Source organism: Natator depressus, chromosome 1 (genome assembly GCF_965152275.1).
Source record: "Natator depressus isolate rNatDep1 chromosome 1, rNatDep2.hap1, whole genome shotgun sequence".
NCBI lineage: Eukaryota > Metazoa > Chordata > Testudines > Cheloniidae > Natator > Natator depressus.
The window spans coordinates 341,215,213-341,227,793 of NC_134234.1; the positions used below are offsets into that span (position 1 = coordinate 341,215,213).

The window sequence follows — 12,581 nt, forward strand, 5'->3', positions numbered from 1 at the left end:
CTTCTGAAATAAAAAAAATGTCTCCAATACATTCCAAGAACTTGCTGGCTAATCTGTGCCCTGCTGTGATATTTTCCCGGCAGACGTCTGGGTAACTGAAGTCCCCCATCACCACCAAGTCCTGGGCTTTGGATGAGTTCATTAGCTGTCTGAAAAAAGCCTCATCCATCTCTTCTTGCTGGTTTGGTGGCTTGCAATAGCCCCCTGCCATGACATCACCCTTGTTTTCTACCTCTTTTATCCTTACCCAGAGACTTTCAACAAGTCTGTCTCCTATTTCCATCTCAACCTCGGTCCAAGTGTCTACATTTTAGATATATAAGGCAACACCTCCTGCCTTTTTTCCCTGCCTGTCCTTCCTGAGCAAGCTGTACCCTTCTATACCAATATTCAGTCATGTGTATTATCCCACCAAGTCTCTGTGATGCCAACTATATCATAGTTGTGTTTATTAACTAGCATTTCTGGTTCTTCCTGCTTATTCCCCATCTTCTTGTATTAGTATACAGACATCTCACTTACGGATTTATTTCCCCAAAGGTTCTCTCTTGTCTCTCCCTCATCCCTGCTATAATAGCCCATGCTCTGGCCAGATTACAGCCCTTCTCCCAGATCTCCATGCTTTTGCCTTACCTGTGTGCTTTTGTCTCCTGCCCCATCAAACCTAGTTTAAAGCCCTCCTCCCTACGTTAGCCAGTCTGTATCCAATAAAGTCTGTATCCAGTCTGGCAATGAAGATGTTTGCATCAGCCCTGTCCTTTGGGGATGATTGTTTATATGCCTGCCTGCCTGTCTGTCTAACAGCCTCTGGAGCAATAGAGTAACTGACTGAAGAGTGAGGAAGTCGGGACCACCGCCTCAGCTGGCACGAATGGGTGAAGTTCCATTGAAGTCAATGGAACCCTGGGGACCGACTCCAGCTGAGAATCTGGTCTACGGTTTCCTATGTGTAATTGTGTACCGAGCAAGTTCTCAGGGTTTCCTCAGATGAAAATCTGAGCGGAAAAGCTTCCTGACGCCCCAGTAAACTGCTGTGTGTGCTGCTTCCCGTTGTGCAGGGGGAACCGGGCTACGTTCTGGGAGGGGTGGAAGTGATTCCTGGCCGAAACGGACAACCAGGCTCTCCTGTGAGTAAACGCATGACATCTGGTATAACCCACCTCCCTTCTGCGGTCGGTGTCTCCAAATGGTGTGTGGTCACCATAGATCGTGCAACCGGGGCAGCCAGGCCTTTAGAATTATCTGTAGCCTAGTAGTGGCCGAAGGGTCTCTGTTAGGATCGGGGCCCCCTTGTGCTAGTCTCTGTGCATGCATATATAGCACAAGACAGACCCTACCCCAGGTAGCTTAGACAAAACAGGAAAAATAGGTGCACTGAGGGAGAAAGGGATGCAACGTACGAGCTGACTAGGTCAGTGCTTTCCTTTTCCTGGGAGTCTCCTGTACAGGTGTTGGTGACTTGGGAGGCAGCGTTCTTTCCTTTGAGTCAGCACTAGAGGGCACTGTGCTGCTGGATGTGGACCTGGCCACATGTGGTCGTTAAGGATCTCATAGGACTTTGTGTACGATTAGGGTTGTTAACCCCCACATCCTGATGAAGTACAGTTTGGGTAACTGCTCTCTGGCTTCTTAAAGTCCCCCCTTGTCATTTCAATGAGATACAAAATCCTCCTTCACATCCTGGCCTGAGCTGCTGGCAGTGTTATTGTGTGCTATTAACCAGCTGCTGCCTTTCACCCCAGAGGTGGCAGCATTTCAGTGCTGGGTGCATGGATCTCAGTGTGTATGTTCTAAATAATCTTATTCCCTCTGTGTTTCCTGCTGTACCCTCATCATCTCTTTTCACTGCAGCCATCCTCTGTCCTCTTGAGAGCAGGGTTATGGATGTCTTTCCTTCAGTGTCTCTCCGTGCAGCTCAGTGATTGGCCAGAGAGGTCGCCACTGAGTGACACGGGCACTTACTCTAGGCCCATATGCTGCTCGGAGTGGGAGTAGAGGTCACTGGGGTAGAGCATTTGTGTCTCTCAAATGTTTGGCTTGAATCATTTCAGGGGCAGAAAGGGCAGCCGGGAGTTCCTGGAGCAGCAGGACCACCAGGGCCGCAGGGACCACCTGGGATGTCTGTGAAGGTGTGTGTGACTGTGAGCTAGCCATTCGTCTGCATTGCTCTGCCATAGACACCTGGGGGCATGTGCTGAATGCGGGGTAACTAGGGGGGTTACCCTTCTCAAGGCAGGGGGAATCCACATCCCCCAGCCTATCACACAGTGAGGGGTCAGGCCTCCTAGACATCTATAAATTAATCCTGTGCCATTGATGCCAATGGGGGCTTTACCGGTGACATCTGTGAGTGCAGGATCAGGCCCCTCTCTGTAATCTGACGTCTCATCACAAGACATTGGGGTCCAACTGCAGTTTCAGAGGACCTAGTGGGCCAGTTTGAATGCAGCCTGGAACAGGAGTGAGTGAAAGTTGTTACCATCTAGGGGTGGTTCCGTTGTTCAGGTGAAATATTTAAGCCCAGCTTCCAGTGTGCACAGTGCCGTCGTCAATAGTTGCCTCCCTACTCAGCCACCTTCTAGGCAGTTTGAGCTGAGGACAATGGTGGGTGCAAATGTGGGAGGCGGCTCCCCTCACACGCGTGGGGCAGAACGATCCCAGTGGGGGCAGACTGCAGCCCAGATTGCATAGATCTTCGAGAGGAGGCTCCAGCGGAAAGTGAGAGAGGGAGGGGGCCCTGAGAAGGAAACGTGATCGCTCCTGTCTTGTTCTGAGGCTGTATCATTCTCTGTCCTCTGTTTCAGGGTGAGCCTGGAGATGCCGGTGGTAGAGTAAGTAGCTGAGATTTACTCCTAGTTTCATCCCCTGTGTGTGTGTGTGTCTGTGTCTGTCAGACCTGAGGAAGAGCTCTGTGTGGCTCAAAAGTTTGTCTCTCTCACTAGCAGAGGGTGGTCCGATAAAAGACATTACCTCACACACCTTGTCTCTCAAATATCTTGGGACCAACATGGCTTCAACCAAACTGCATGCAACATGTCTGTCTGACTGACAGCCCTGCATTTTATTTTTAAGCTGCCTAATGGATTGAATTTAGCTGGTGTTGGTCCTGCTTTGAGCAGGGGATTGGACTAGATGACCTCCTGAGATCTCTTCCAACCCTAATGTTCTATGATTCTATGAATACATGCTCCAGTGATGCTCAGCCTGGGGACCTATCCAAGAAGAGACATTTACTTTTTTTTGGTCTCCTCCCTCCCTCTCCCCTCCTCCCCCCCGCCCCCCCGCCAGCTCCCTGATCTGTCTGGTGGTGCTGGTAGTGTTGCTATGGCTACCAGTCAGGAGTAGGTGTGCATGCGTGTGTGTGTATATATGGTGCAGGGAGGGAGCTGCCCAAGTACCATAGGCCTGCCACCATCACTGGCCACAATAACACAGTAAGTCAAGTATGATTCTCCCCTGTACTGCTGGTCTCCACTGCAGCTTGTGCCCTGTGGCAGACTGAAGGGGTCTCTGGGGTGCCATTGTATCCGAAAGGTTCTTTAATGCATGAGCATGAATCACTGGACACATGATTGATACTGAGGGCGGCTCCTGGAAACGTGCAGTGTTGTTCCAGGTGGTGAGAGTCTCTCATGCATTATACAGGGGCCTCGCGGGAAAAGTGGTGCCAAGGGTGACAAAGGAGATGCAGGAGAGACTGTGAGTACAGACTGGTGCTGAACTTTCGCCAATAGTCGCTTTGGGCCAGACAGTGCCTGTCAGATGCAGGCCGTCGCTTAGGGTGGCTGGAGAGCAATACATCCTGGGACTCCTGGGAAATGTCGTGGAGGCGTAGTCGGCAGGATCTACACCCTGTTTACTGGTTAGCCATGGGTCATGCTCCCGGCATTTATTCACCAGATAACATAGATACTAAGAGAGTCCAAGGTGAGAAGGTTGGGAACGGGTGAAGCAAAAGGTTACGGTTTGTTATTTTCCATTTGTTTGTTTCCGGTAAGGGAGCTAGAACAAAGGGAAAGACAGGATGAGTAAACTGGAGACGTAACCCAGTCCCAACCTGGAGTTAGACAACCTCTGTGCTGACTGTGGCCTGGAAGCTGCAGTCAAAACAATGAGGGGATAAGAGTTGTGTTCATGGACTGTGAGAAGCATCCGGAAGAGTGCTGCAGTTAGAGCTGGCCAAGAGAGAGGCCCAAAAGCTGGAGGTAGCAGAGAAAGCCAAAGAGTGAGGTGCCTTTGGGTAGTGTCACACTCCCCTCTGTGGAGGGCAACAGCTTTCACTGGCTAAGATGCTGTATGAGCTAATTCCCAGCACTTTGTGGGGCCTCATTTTTATCATTTGGCTTGGCACTAACCCTAAATACCTTGGGCATGACAGGCACTGTGTTGAACCACATTCTGTTCCTCTTTTGCAGGGGAAAGCCGGTTTGCCTGGCCCTCTCGGGCTGGATGGTGCTCCTGGAATTCCCGGGCCAAGGGGAGAAAAGGTCATTACTCATGTAATATGTCTTTACTCTTCATCTGCCCAAAGGGGACAGAAATAGCCGAGTTGCCGTAATGGCAGGATGGACCAAGTGCGAGGAGGATGGAGAAGTGTCACCATGTCTCCCCCTGCTCCATGGACTTGCTGCAGCCAATATCATGGAATAGAATAGACATTGTCTGTCTAGCCAGCCTTCCCTGTTCCTCTGACTCATCTCCTATCTGTGCATCTGAAAGGTTTGGCCACTGTAGATGCCAGGACCTTCTCCTCTCCCACGGGATGGCCTCCTTTGATGTCCCTGCCTCCTTTATCCCCATCCTCTTTCACATTTCACTTGAAACCTCTACAGTCCTTTTCTTAACATGTCTCCCTTTCCAGGCAACTTAGGCTGACCTTAGAAATACAACCCTATAATGCTGAGGTTATATTAACAGACACTTCTCCAGACAAAATGGTCGTGCACTAAATTGCTGGCCCCCAGTGGGAGTTCAGAGAAGCTGCTGTAGATAGGACTGATTTCAGTTATAGTCTCGCCTTTTCTTTTTTTCTCCTTTCTCCCTTCTCCCTCTGGAGTGTTACCTTCACTTAGGCTGTGCTTGCTTTTCAGGGGGAGGCAGGGATCGGCATTCCAGGCACACCTGGCTTTAACGGAGCAGAAGGAGGAAAGGTATGTTTAGTCTTTGCAACCAGGTTTGTACATGTGAAATAGGCAACCTCTGTCCCTCCCCTTTTCCTTCAGTGCTCTGGATGTAGTTATTAACAGACTGAACCAAAAAACTAAATCTGGCCTTGTAGTTCTATGGCCTGGGTTATGCAGGAGGTCAGATTAGATGATCACAGGTTATGTCCATAATTGAAGATAGGGGTGTGATTCCCAGCTTGCCTAGATGCACTCATGCTAGACCTCACTGAGCAATATTTATCTGCTTTCACAGGAAAATTTCTATATTTCTCAGTCAGAAGACCTAAATATTTTGACTGAAACCGACATATTTCAAATCGGACGTACTGCCACATTGCCTCATGGGAGTTATAGTTTACTGGCCTCATGTCCCCATTCTCCTCTATGGCCTGAGCTCCCCAGAGTGACTACATTTCCCAGGAAGCACCATGGCCAGGGACTCCCATGATGTACTGCCTCCTGTCTCCAAACGGGGAGATCATGGTGCATCCTGGGAGATGAAGCCCTGTGTCCAAATTTCTGCCAAAAATTGAAATATGTATTTTTTTCCATTTTTGTCAAATTTTTCTGTGGAACCTCTTGCTTTTTTCCACCAGCTCTAGTGGGAAGGCTAGTGCAGACAAGGCATCAGTGGCCACCAGCCTTTTTATCATGGCGTTTAGACCGTCTCTCATTAGGGTGGGAGGACTCAGTGATTAAAACACCAGTAGTAGTGGGAACCTTGGTACCCAGTGTGGCTACTGCAGTAGAACTAAACCAGCAATCGCAAGGTGTTTGGCAGCAAAGCCCAGTGTAGATGCAGCCTCGTTTGTCAGACTCGGACTGGATGTTATTTTCTCAGAGGTAGGAGAGAATTTCACCTGGCTGTGAGCACCATGTGCCTGCGGTGTTCCAGCTTGGGGAGGAGTCAGTATGAGCCAATTAGTGTCTGACCTGCACTGTCATTAATGCCCAAACACTGGTCCTGATGAGCAGCTTGAGCCGCATGGCCTGTACTCTGGGGAGTTTCGGTGGGGCTGTAGAGAAGGAAGGCACCTAGGCCATGGAACAGAAGTGGAGCTATTCCACAGTGTCCACTGCAGCCTGTGCAGCATCTGGCCTCCCCCAATGCCAAGGGAAATGATTGGTGGCAGGTCCACCAGTTCTACCCCCAAATCCCTGCTCTGCCAGGCAGTGCCTGGAGTTTCTGTGCAGCTGGTCTTGTGGCACAAAAATCCTCCTTGGGCTTCCAGAATCCTGCCCTTTGCCCCTAAACAGCTGGTAGGAATTGCTCTGTCCTTGCAGGACGCCTGTGTCTTCACTGTTTGAGGGCTCTGGATTTAGCAAACCATTGGAGGTGACAATCTAATAGGCGAGAGATGGGACGGGTGTTGTCGAAATCAGCCCTTTGTAAATAGCTGGACCACAATGGAGAGGTGTTGTTGAAACTCATGCACTGCTGCTGGAGTTGAAAAAGGAGAGAAACACAGAAGGGTGGTGATGATGAAGAAGAGGACAGGAGCCAGCAATGAGTCCTAGAGGCTGAGCTCTCTTCTCTCTTTGTTTTTCAGGGGGAAATGGGGCCACCCGGAGCACAAGGACAAAAGGTGGGTATTAAAAACATGCATCCAAGTTGAACCTGTGCTAGGGTGGCTGGAAATGGGTGGTGGTCTTGTGATGGGGAAGGTAGAGGGACATCCCTTGTGGCATAGAATGCAATGACATTACCCCAAATTCAAAACCAGTGAAAGGAAATCCTTCTTCACACAAGGCATAATCAGACAGTGGAACTCCTTACCACAGGATGACATTGAGGCCAAGAATCCAGCAAAACTCAAAAAAAGATTGGATGGGTAGAAACTGGTGATCAATGGCTCAATGTCTAGTTGGCAGCCAGTATCAAGCAGAGTGCTCCAGGGGTCAGTCCTTGGGCTGGTTTTGTTCAACATCTTTATTAAGGATCTGGATGATGGGATGAATTGCACCCTCAGCAAGTTCGCAGATGACACTAAGCCTTGAGGAGAGGTAGATATGCTGGAGGGTAGGGATAGGGTCCAGAGTGACCTAGACAAATTGGAGGGTTGGGCCAAAAGAAATCTGATGAGGTTCAACAAGGACAAGTGCAGAATCTTGCACTTAGGATGGAAGAATCCCATGCACCACTACAGACTGGGAACTGACTGGCTAAGTGGCAGTTCTGCAGAAAAGGACCTGGGGATTACAATGGATGAGAAGCTGGATATGAGTCAGCAGTGTGCCCTTGTTGCCAAGAAGGCTAACGACATATTGGGCTGCATTAGTAGGAGCATTGCCAGCAGATCGAGGGACGTGATTATTCCCCTCTATTCGGCACTGGTGTGGCCACATCTGGAGTATTGCGTCCAGTTTTGGGCCCCACACTACAGAAAGGATGTGGACAAATTGGAGAGAGTCCAGCAGAGGGCAACAAAAATGATCAGGGGGCTGGGGCACATGACTTATGAGGAGAGGCTGAGGGAACTGGGATTGTTTAGTCTGCGGAAGAGAAGAGTGTGGGGGGATTTGATAGCAGCCTTCAACTACCTGAAGAGGGGTTCCAAAGAGAATGGAGCTCAGCTGTTCTCAGTGGTGGCAGATGACAGAACAAGGAGTAATGGTCTCAAGTTGCAGTGGGGGAGGTCTAGGTTGGATAGTAGGAAACACTATTTCACTAGGAGGGTGGTGAAGCACTGGAATGGGTTACCAATACCTAGGGAGGTAGTGGAATCTCCATCCTTCAAGGTTTTTAAGGCCTGGCTTGACAAAGCCCTGGCTGGGATGATTTAATTGGGGTTGGTCCTGCTTTGAGCAGCAGGTTGGACTAGATGACCTCCTGAGGTCTCTTCCAACCCTAATCTTCTATGATTTTATGGTCATGAATACATTTAGGCTGGAAATTAGAAGGAGGTTTCTACCCATCAGAAAGAGTAAAGTTCTGGAACAGCCTCCCCACAGCAGTAGTGGGGGGCAAACAACCTAAGTCGTTTTAAGATGGAGCTTTATACATTTATGAATAGGACTATATGACGTGGCTTCCTGTGATAACAGGGGATTGGACTCAGTGACACAGAGATCCCTTCGAGTCCTGTATCTGGTGGTCTCCGCTCTGATCCAGCCTGGGAATCCCTAAGTTCCTGGTAGGGTTGCCAGACATCTGTTTTTTCACTGGAACACCCAGTCGAAAAGGGACCCTGGCAGCTTCAGTTGGCACCGCTGACCGCTCTGTTAAAAGTGCAGTCAGCAGCGCAGCAGGGCTAAGGCAGGCTCCTATGCGCATGGGCGGTCAGGGTGGCTCTGCGCACTACCCCCGCCCCAAGTGCCGGCTCCTCAGCTCCCATTGGCCAGGAATCATGACCAATGGGAGCTGCGGGGGTGGTGTCTGTGGGTGTGAGGGCAGCGCGTGGAGCCTCCCGTCCCTGGTCGCTCATGTGCCATGGGGCTGCAGGAACCTGGTGGCTGCTTCCTGGGAGCTGCAGTAAGCGCTGCCGGGACCCTGCATCCCGAACCCCCTCCCGGACTCCAACCCCCTGCCCCAGCCCGGAGTCCCCTGCCACACCCAAACTCCCTCCCTGTAGCCCGCACCCCCCCCAACACTCTCTGCCCTTGCCCGGAGTCCCCACCTGCACCCCAAATCCCTGGCCTCACCCCGCCTCACCTCAGAGCCCACACGCCCAGCTGGAGCCTGCACCCCCCCTCACACTCTGAACCCCTCAACCCCAGCCTGGAGCCCCCTCCTGCACTCCAAACCTCTCATCCCCAGCCCCACCCCAGAGTCCGCACCCCAACGTGCTACCCCAGCCCAGAGCCATTTCCCGCACCCCAAACCCCTCATCCCTGGCCCCACCTCAGAGTCCACCCCCCCAGCCGGAGCCCACCCCCACCCCACACCCTAACCCCCTGACCCATCCCTGTGAAAGTGAGCAAGGGTGGAGGAGAGCGAGCAACGGAGGGAGGGGGGATGGAGCAAGTAGGGGCGGCTCCTCAGTGAAGGGGCAGGGCCTCGGGGCAGGGCACGGGGCAGGGGTGTTCGGCTTTGTGCGATTAGAAAGTTGGCAGCCCTAGTTCCTGGTGGAGGCTGGGAAGGCAAAAAGTGTCGGTAAAGGCATATTAAACTGCATCGTACTGTTCAGCCACTAAGCAACTTACCTTTTTAAAGCTAACCTCAGCCATTGCTGGCAATGCATTAAGGGATCTTCTAGTGAACACATCTGGTGTGTATCTCTCTGAGAAGGGAGCCCTGCAGCCAGTCCATATTTGGTACCGAACCCTGACTTGCTGGTAAGCAGCCCTACCGGGTACAAAATGTACATGACAGAGGCCCCTCACAAACAGGTGGCAATGATTGTTGGGGAAGTGACTCGGGAAGAGTGGGGAGGATTTTGCTGCCCAGGGGTGAGGAAAACATCGATGTCTTAGCCTGTGACATTCACTGCTGGACAAGGATCAGGGAGTCAAAGACTGTGATTTCTTGATGTAACAAAAAAACCCTGAGAGTGGCTTAGGTATGTGAAAGATAATCAAATCTCAGGGCATGAAGTGGTCACCTCCATGGGCTGGAAAGATCTCCAGGCCCCTACATGTAGCGCTGAATGAGTAGCTAAATGCATGATTGAGTGAGCCGTTGCCCACCCCCTGAAGCATGGGACGTCAGCCAAGGCTGTAGGCAGGATACCGAACCTGACTGGCCAATGGACAAGCTACAGACTAGGGACCGAATGGCTAGGCAGCAGTTCTGCGGAAAAGGACCTAGGGGTTACAGTGGACGAGAAGCTGGATATGAGTCAGCAGTGTGCCCTTGTTGTCAAGAAGGCCAATGGCATTTTGGGATGTATAAGTAGGGGCATAGCGAGCAGATCGAGGGACGTGATCGTTCCCCTCTATTCGACATTGGTGAGGCCTCATCTGGAGTACTGTGTCCAGTTTTGGGCCCCACACTACAAGAAGGATGTGGATAAATTGGAGAGAGTCCAGCGAAGGGCAACAAAAATGATTAGGGGTCTGGAACACATGAGTTATGAGGAGAGGCTGAGGGAACTGGGATTGTTTAGTCTGCGGAAGAGAAGAATGAGGGGGGATTTGATAGCTGCTTTCAACTACCTGAGAGGTGGTTCCAAAGAGGATGGTTCTAGACTATTCTCAGTGGTAGAAGATGACAGGACAAGGAGTAATGGTCTCAAGTTGCAGTTGGGGAGATTTCGGTTGGATATTAGGAAAAACTTTTTCACTAGGAGGGTGGTGAAACACTGGAATGCGTTACCTAGGGAGGTGGTAGAATCTCCTTCCTTAGAAGTTTTTAAGGTCAGGCTTGACAAAACCGTGGCTGGGATGATTTAATTGGGGATTGGTCCTGCTTTGAGCAGGGGGTTGGACTAGATGACCTCCTGAGGTCCCTTCCAACCCTGATATTCTATGATTCTATGGTCGGGTCTGGCTAATTCAATCTTCTTATCACAGTTTCTCTCCCCTGCCTCTCCAGCATCAACTAGCTTATTGCTTGGAGAGCATTCTGCAGAGCAGCGGCTCTGGGAGACGGACATGTGACTCACTTCAGACCGTCTTGTCTAGCGAATGGAAAACTTGCTTTCTAAAGAACTGCCCCTCCAACACACAATATTGAGGGCCAAGCCCTGCTTGCCTGTGCAAAAGTGCATGTTTATAACAATGCATGGGAATTGTGTATTTGCACATTCAAACAGCCATCTCTAACTTGCCCTTTGCATGTGCAATCATGGTACTGTGTGCACAAATGTGGGCATGCACTTGTGTGGGCATTTTTGCATGTGCAATTGCACCTCTTTAAGAAAAGAAAAAAGTGTGACTGAGTGTTTTCTGTAAGGGGCCTTAGGCCTAGAACTACTGGTGTTTTTAATGAGCTCTTTCGGGGACTGACTACATGGGACAGTCAGGGAAATACATTTTGTTTTTGTTTAGGGTGAACCAGGATTGCCTGGAGAGGAAGGACTGACTGGCCCAAAGGTAGGGTTTGGGTGAACCAAAATCAAAGTTAAAAAAAAATGCAGTGAATTTAGAGCCCAACCTACCCCGATAAAATGGGACCCCAATCTCAGCTGATGTTACCATAATACACACAATATTGTGAGAATTAATTATTGTTTGTCTGGCTCTTTGAAATCCTCACCTGAAGGGCAATATATGTGTAACCCTTCTGCCCATCAGAGTTGGCAGCAACAAGGGCCGGGTTCAATATCTAGGGGATCCATTCCAATAACACAATGCAAACCGGCTTGAGCCCCCACCCAGTGACCTGGGACAAATATATACCACCCCCGCTGGGCGCCTTCAAGAGGCAATACTTCCCCTCTCGCAAGCATATAGTCTGAGTGTAGCAAAAAGCCTTTTAATAACAGAGAGAAACAATGTGGCATTATGTTGGGGAGACACCACCAACAGGATTCATAACACAACCCATGAGCAAAAAAAAACCCACCCCAAGCAAATTGGGGCATGCCCCTTTCCCTCGGGTTCTTGAGTCCCAGCACCCAAACGTCTCTTGAGTCCAGCAATCCACAAATCACCCAAAGTCCAAAAAGTCCAGCCCCAGAGTTCAAAAGTTCATCTGCATAGTGTTACTCCCCAGTCTGGCTAAAATGTGCCTGTGTGTGGGGGAAAGGGGTAAGGGGCACCTTACGTGTCCTGAAGCTGGCTGCCCCACAGGGCTCTGCTCTGCTCCACCATGACCGGCTCTGCTCTGCACAGCTCGCCGTCTCACGAACGGCTCTGCTCTGCACAGCTCGCTGTCTCACGAACAGCTCTGCTCAGCTCGCTGTCTCATGAACGGCTCCGCTCTGCACAGCTCGCCGTCTCACGAACACACCGCTGTCTCACGAACGGCTCTGCTCTGCACAGCTCGCTGTCTCACGAACAGCTCTGCTCAGCTCGCTGGCTCATGAACGGCTCCGCTCTGCACAGCTCGCCGTCTCACGAACACACCGCTGTCTCACGAACGGCTCTGCTCTGCACAGCTCGCTGTCTCACGAACAGCTCTGCTCAGCTCGCTGGCTCATGAACGGCTCCGCTCTGCACAGCTTGCCGTCTCACGAACACACCGCTGTCTCACGAACGGCTCTGCTCTGCACTGCACAGCTCACTGTCTCACGAACGGCTCTGCTCAGCTCGCCGTCTCACGAACAGCTCCGCTCTGCCAGCCTATCCACAAACAGCACCACTGCACTCTAGATCTTCCGGCTCCCCACTACTTGACATAGTGCTCAGTGATTTCAGCTCATAGTAGTGGAGGCCTTAGTGCTGGTGCACCATAAGGCCAAAGTGAATGCAGCACAGTACCTGTAGCAAGACTCTTAATAGACCCAAAATTAGCTCTGACATTCCACAGTGGAGAGAGACAGAGGTGCAATTGGCGCTTCAAGCCCTCACAAAGGGGCCCACACCACCAGGTAC

General features: G+C 51.0%; 1 protein-coding gene across 1 annotated transcript in view; it reads left to right on the plus strand.

Moving 5' to 3' along the window:
- Positions 1–12,581, plus strand: part of LOC141980933 (uncharacterized) — a 232,495-nt gene that overhangs the window by 77,051 nt on the left and 142,863 nt on the right. The window contains exons 34-41 of the mRNA XM_074942711.1: positions 1,059–1,127; positions 2,052–2,129; positions 2,805–2,831; positions 3,646–3,699; positions 4,416–4,487; positions 5,091–5,150; positions 6,716–6,751; positions 11,094–11,138. Of these exons, the coding sequence (XP_074798812.1) occupies positions 1,059–1,127; positions 2,052–2,129; positions 2,805–2,831; positions 3,646–3,699; positions 4,416–4,487; positions 5,091–5,150; positions 6,716–6,751; positions 11,094–11,138 (441 nt within the window). The remainder of the gene's footprint in view (positions 1–1,058; positions 1,128–2,051; positions 2,130–2,804; positions 2,832–3,645; positions 3,700–4,415; positions 4,488–5,090; positions 5,151–6,715; positions 6,752–11,093; positions 11,139–12,581) is intronic.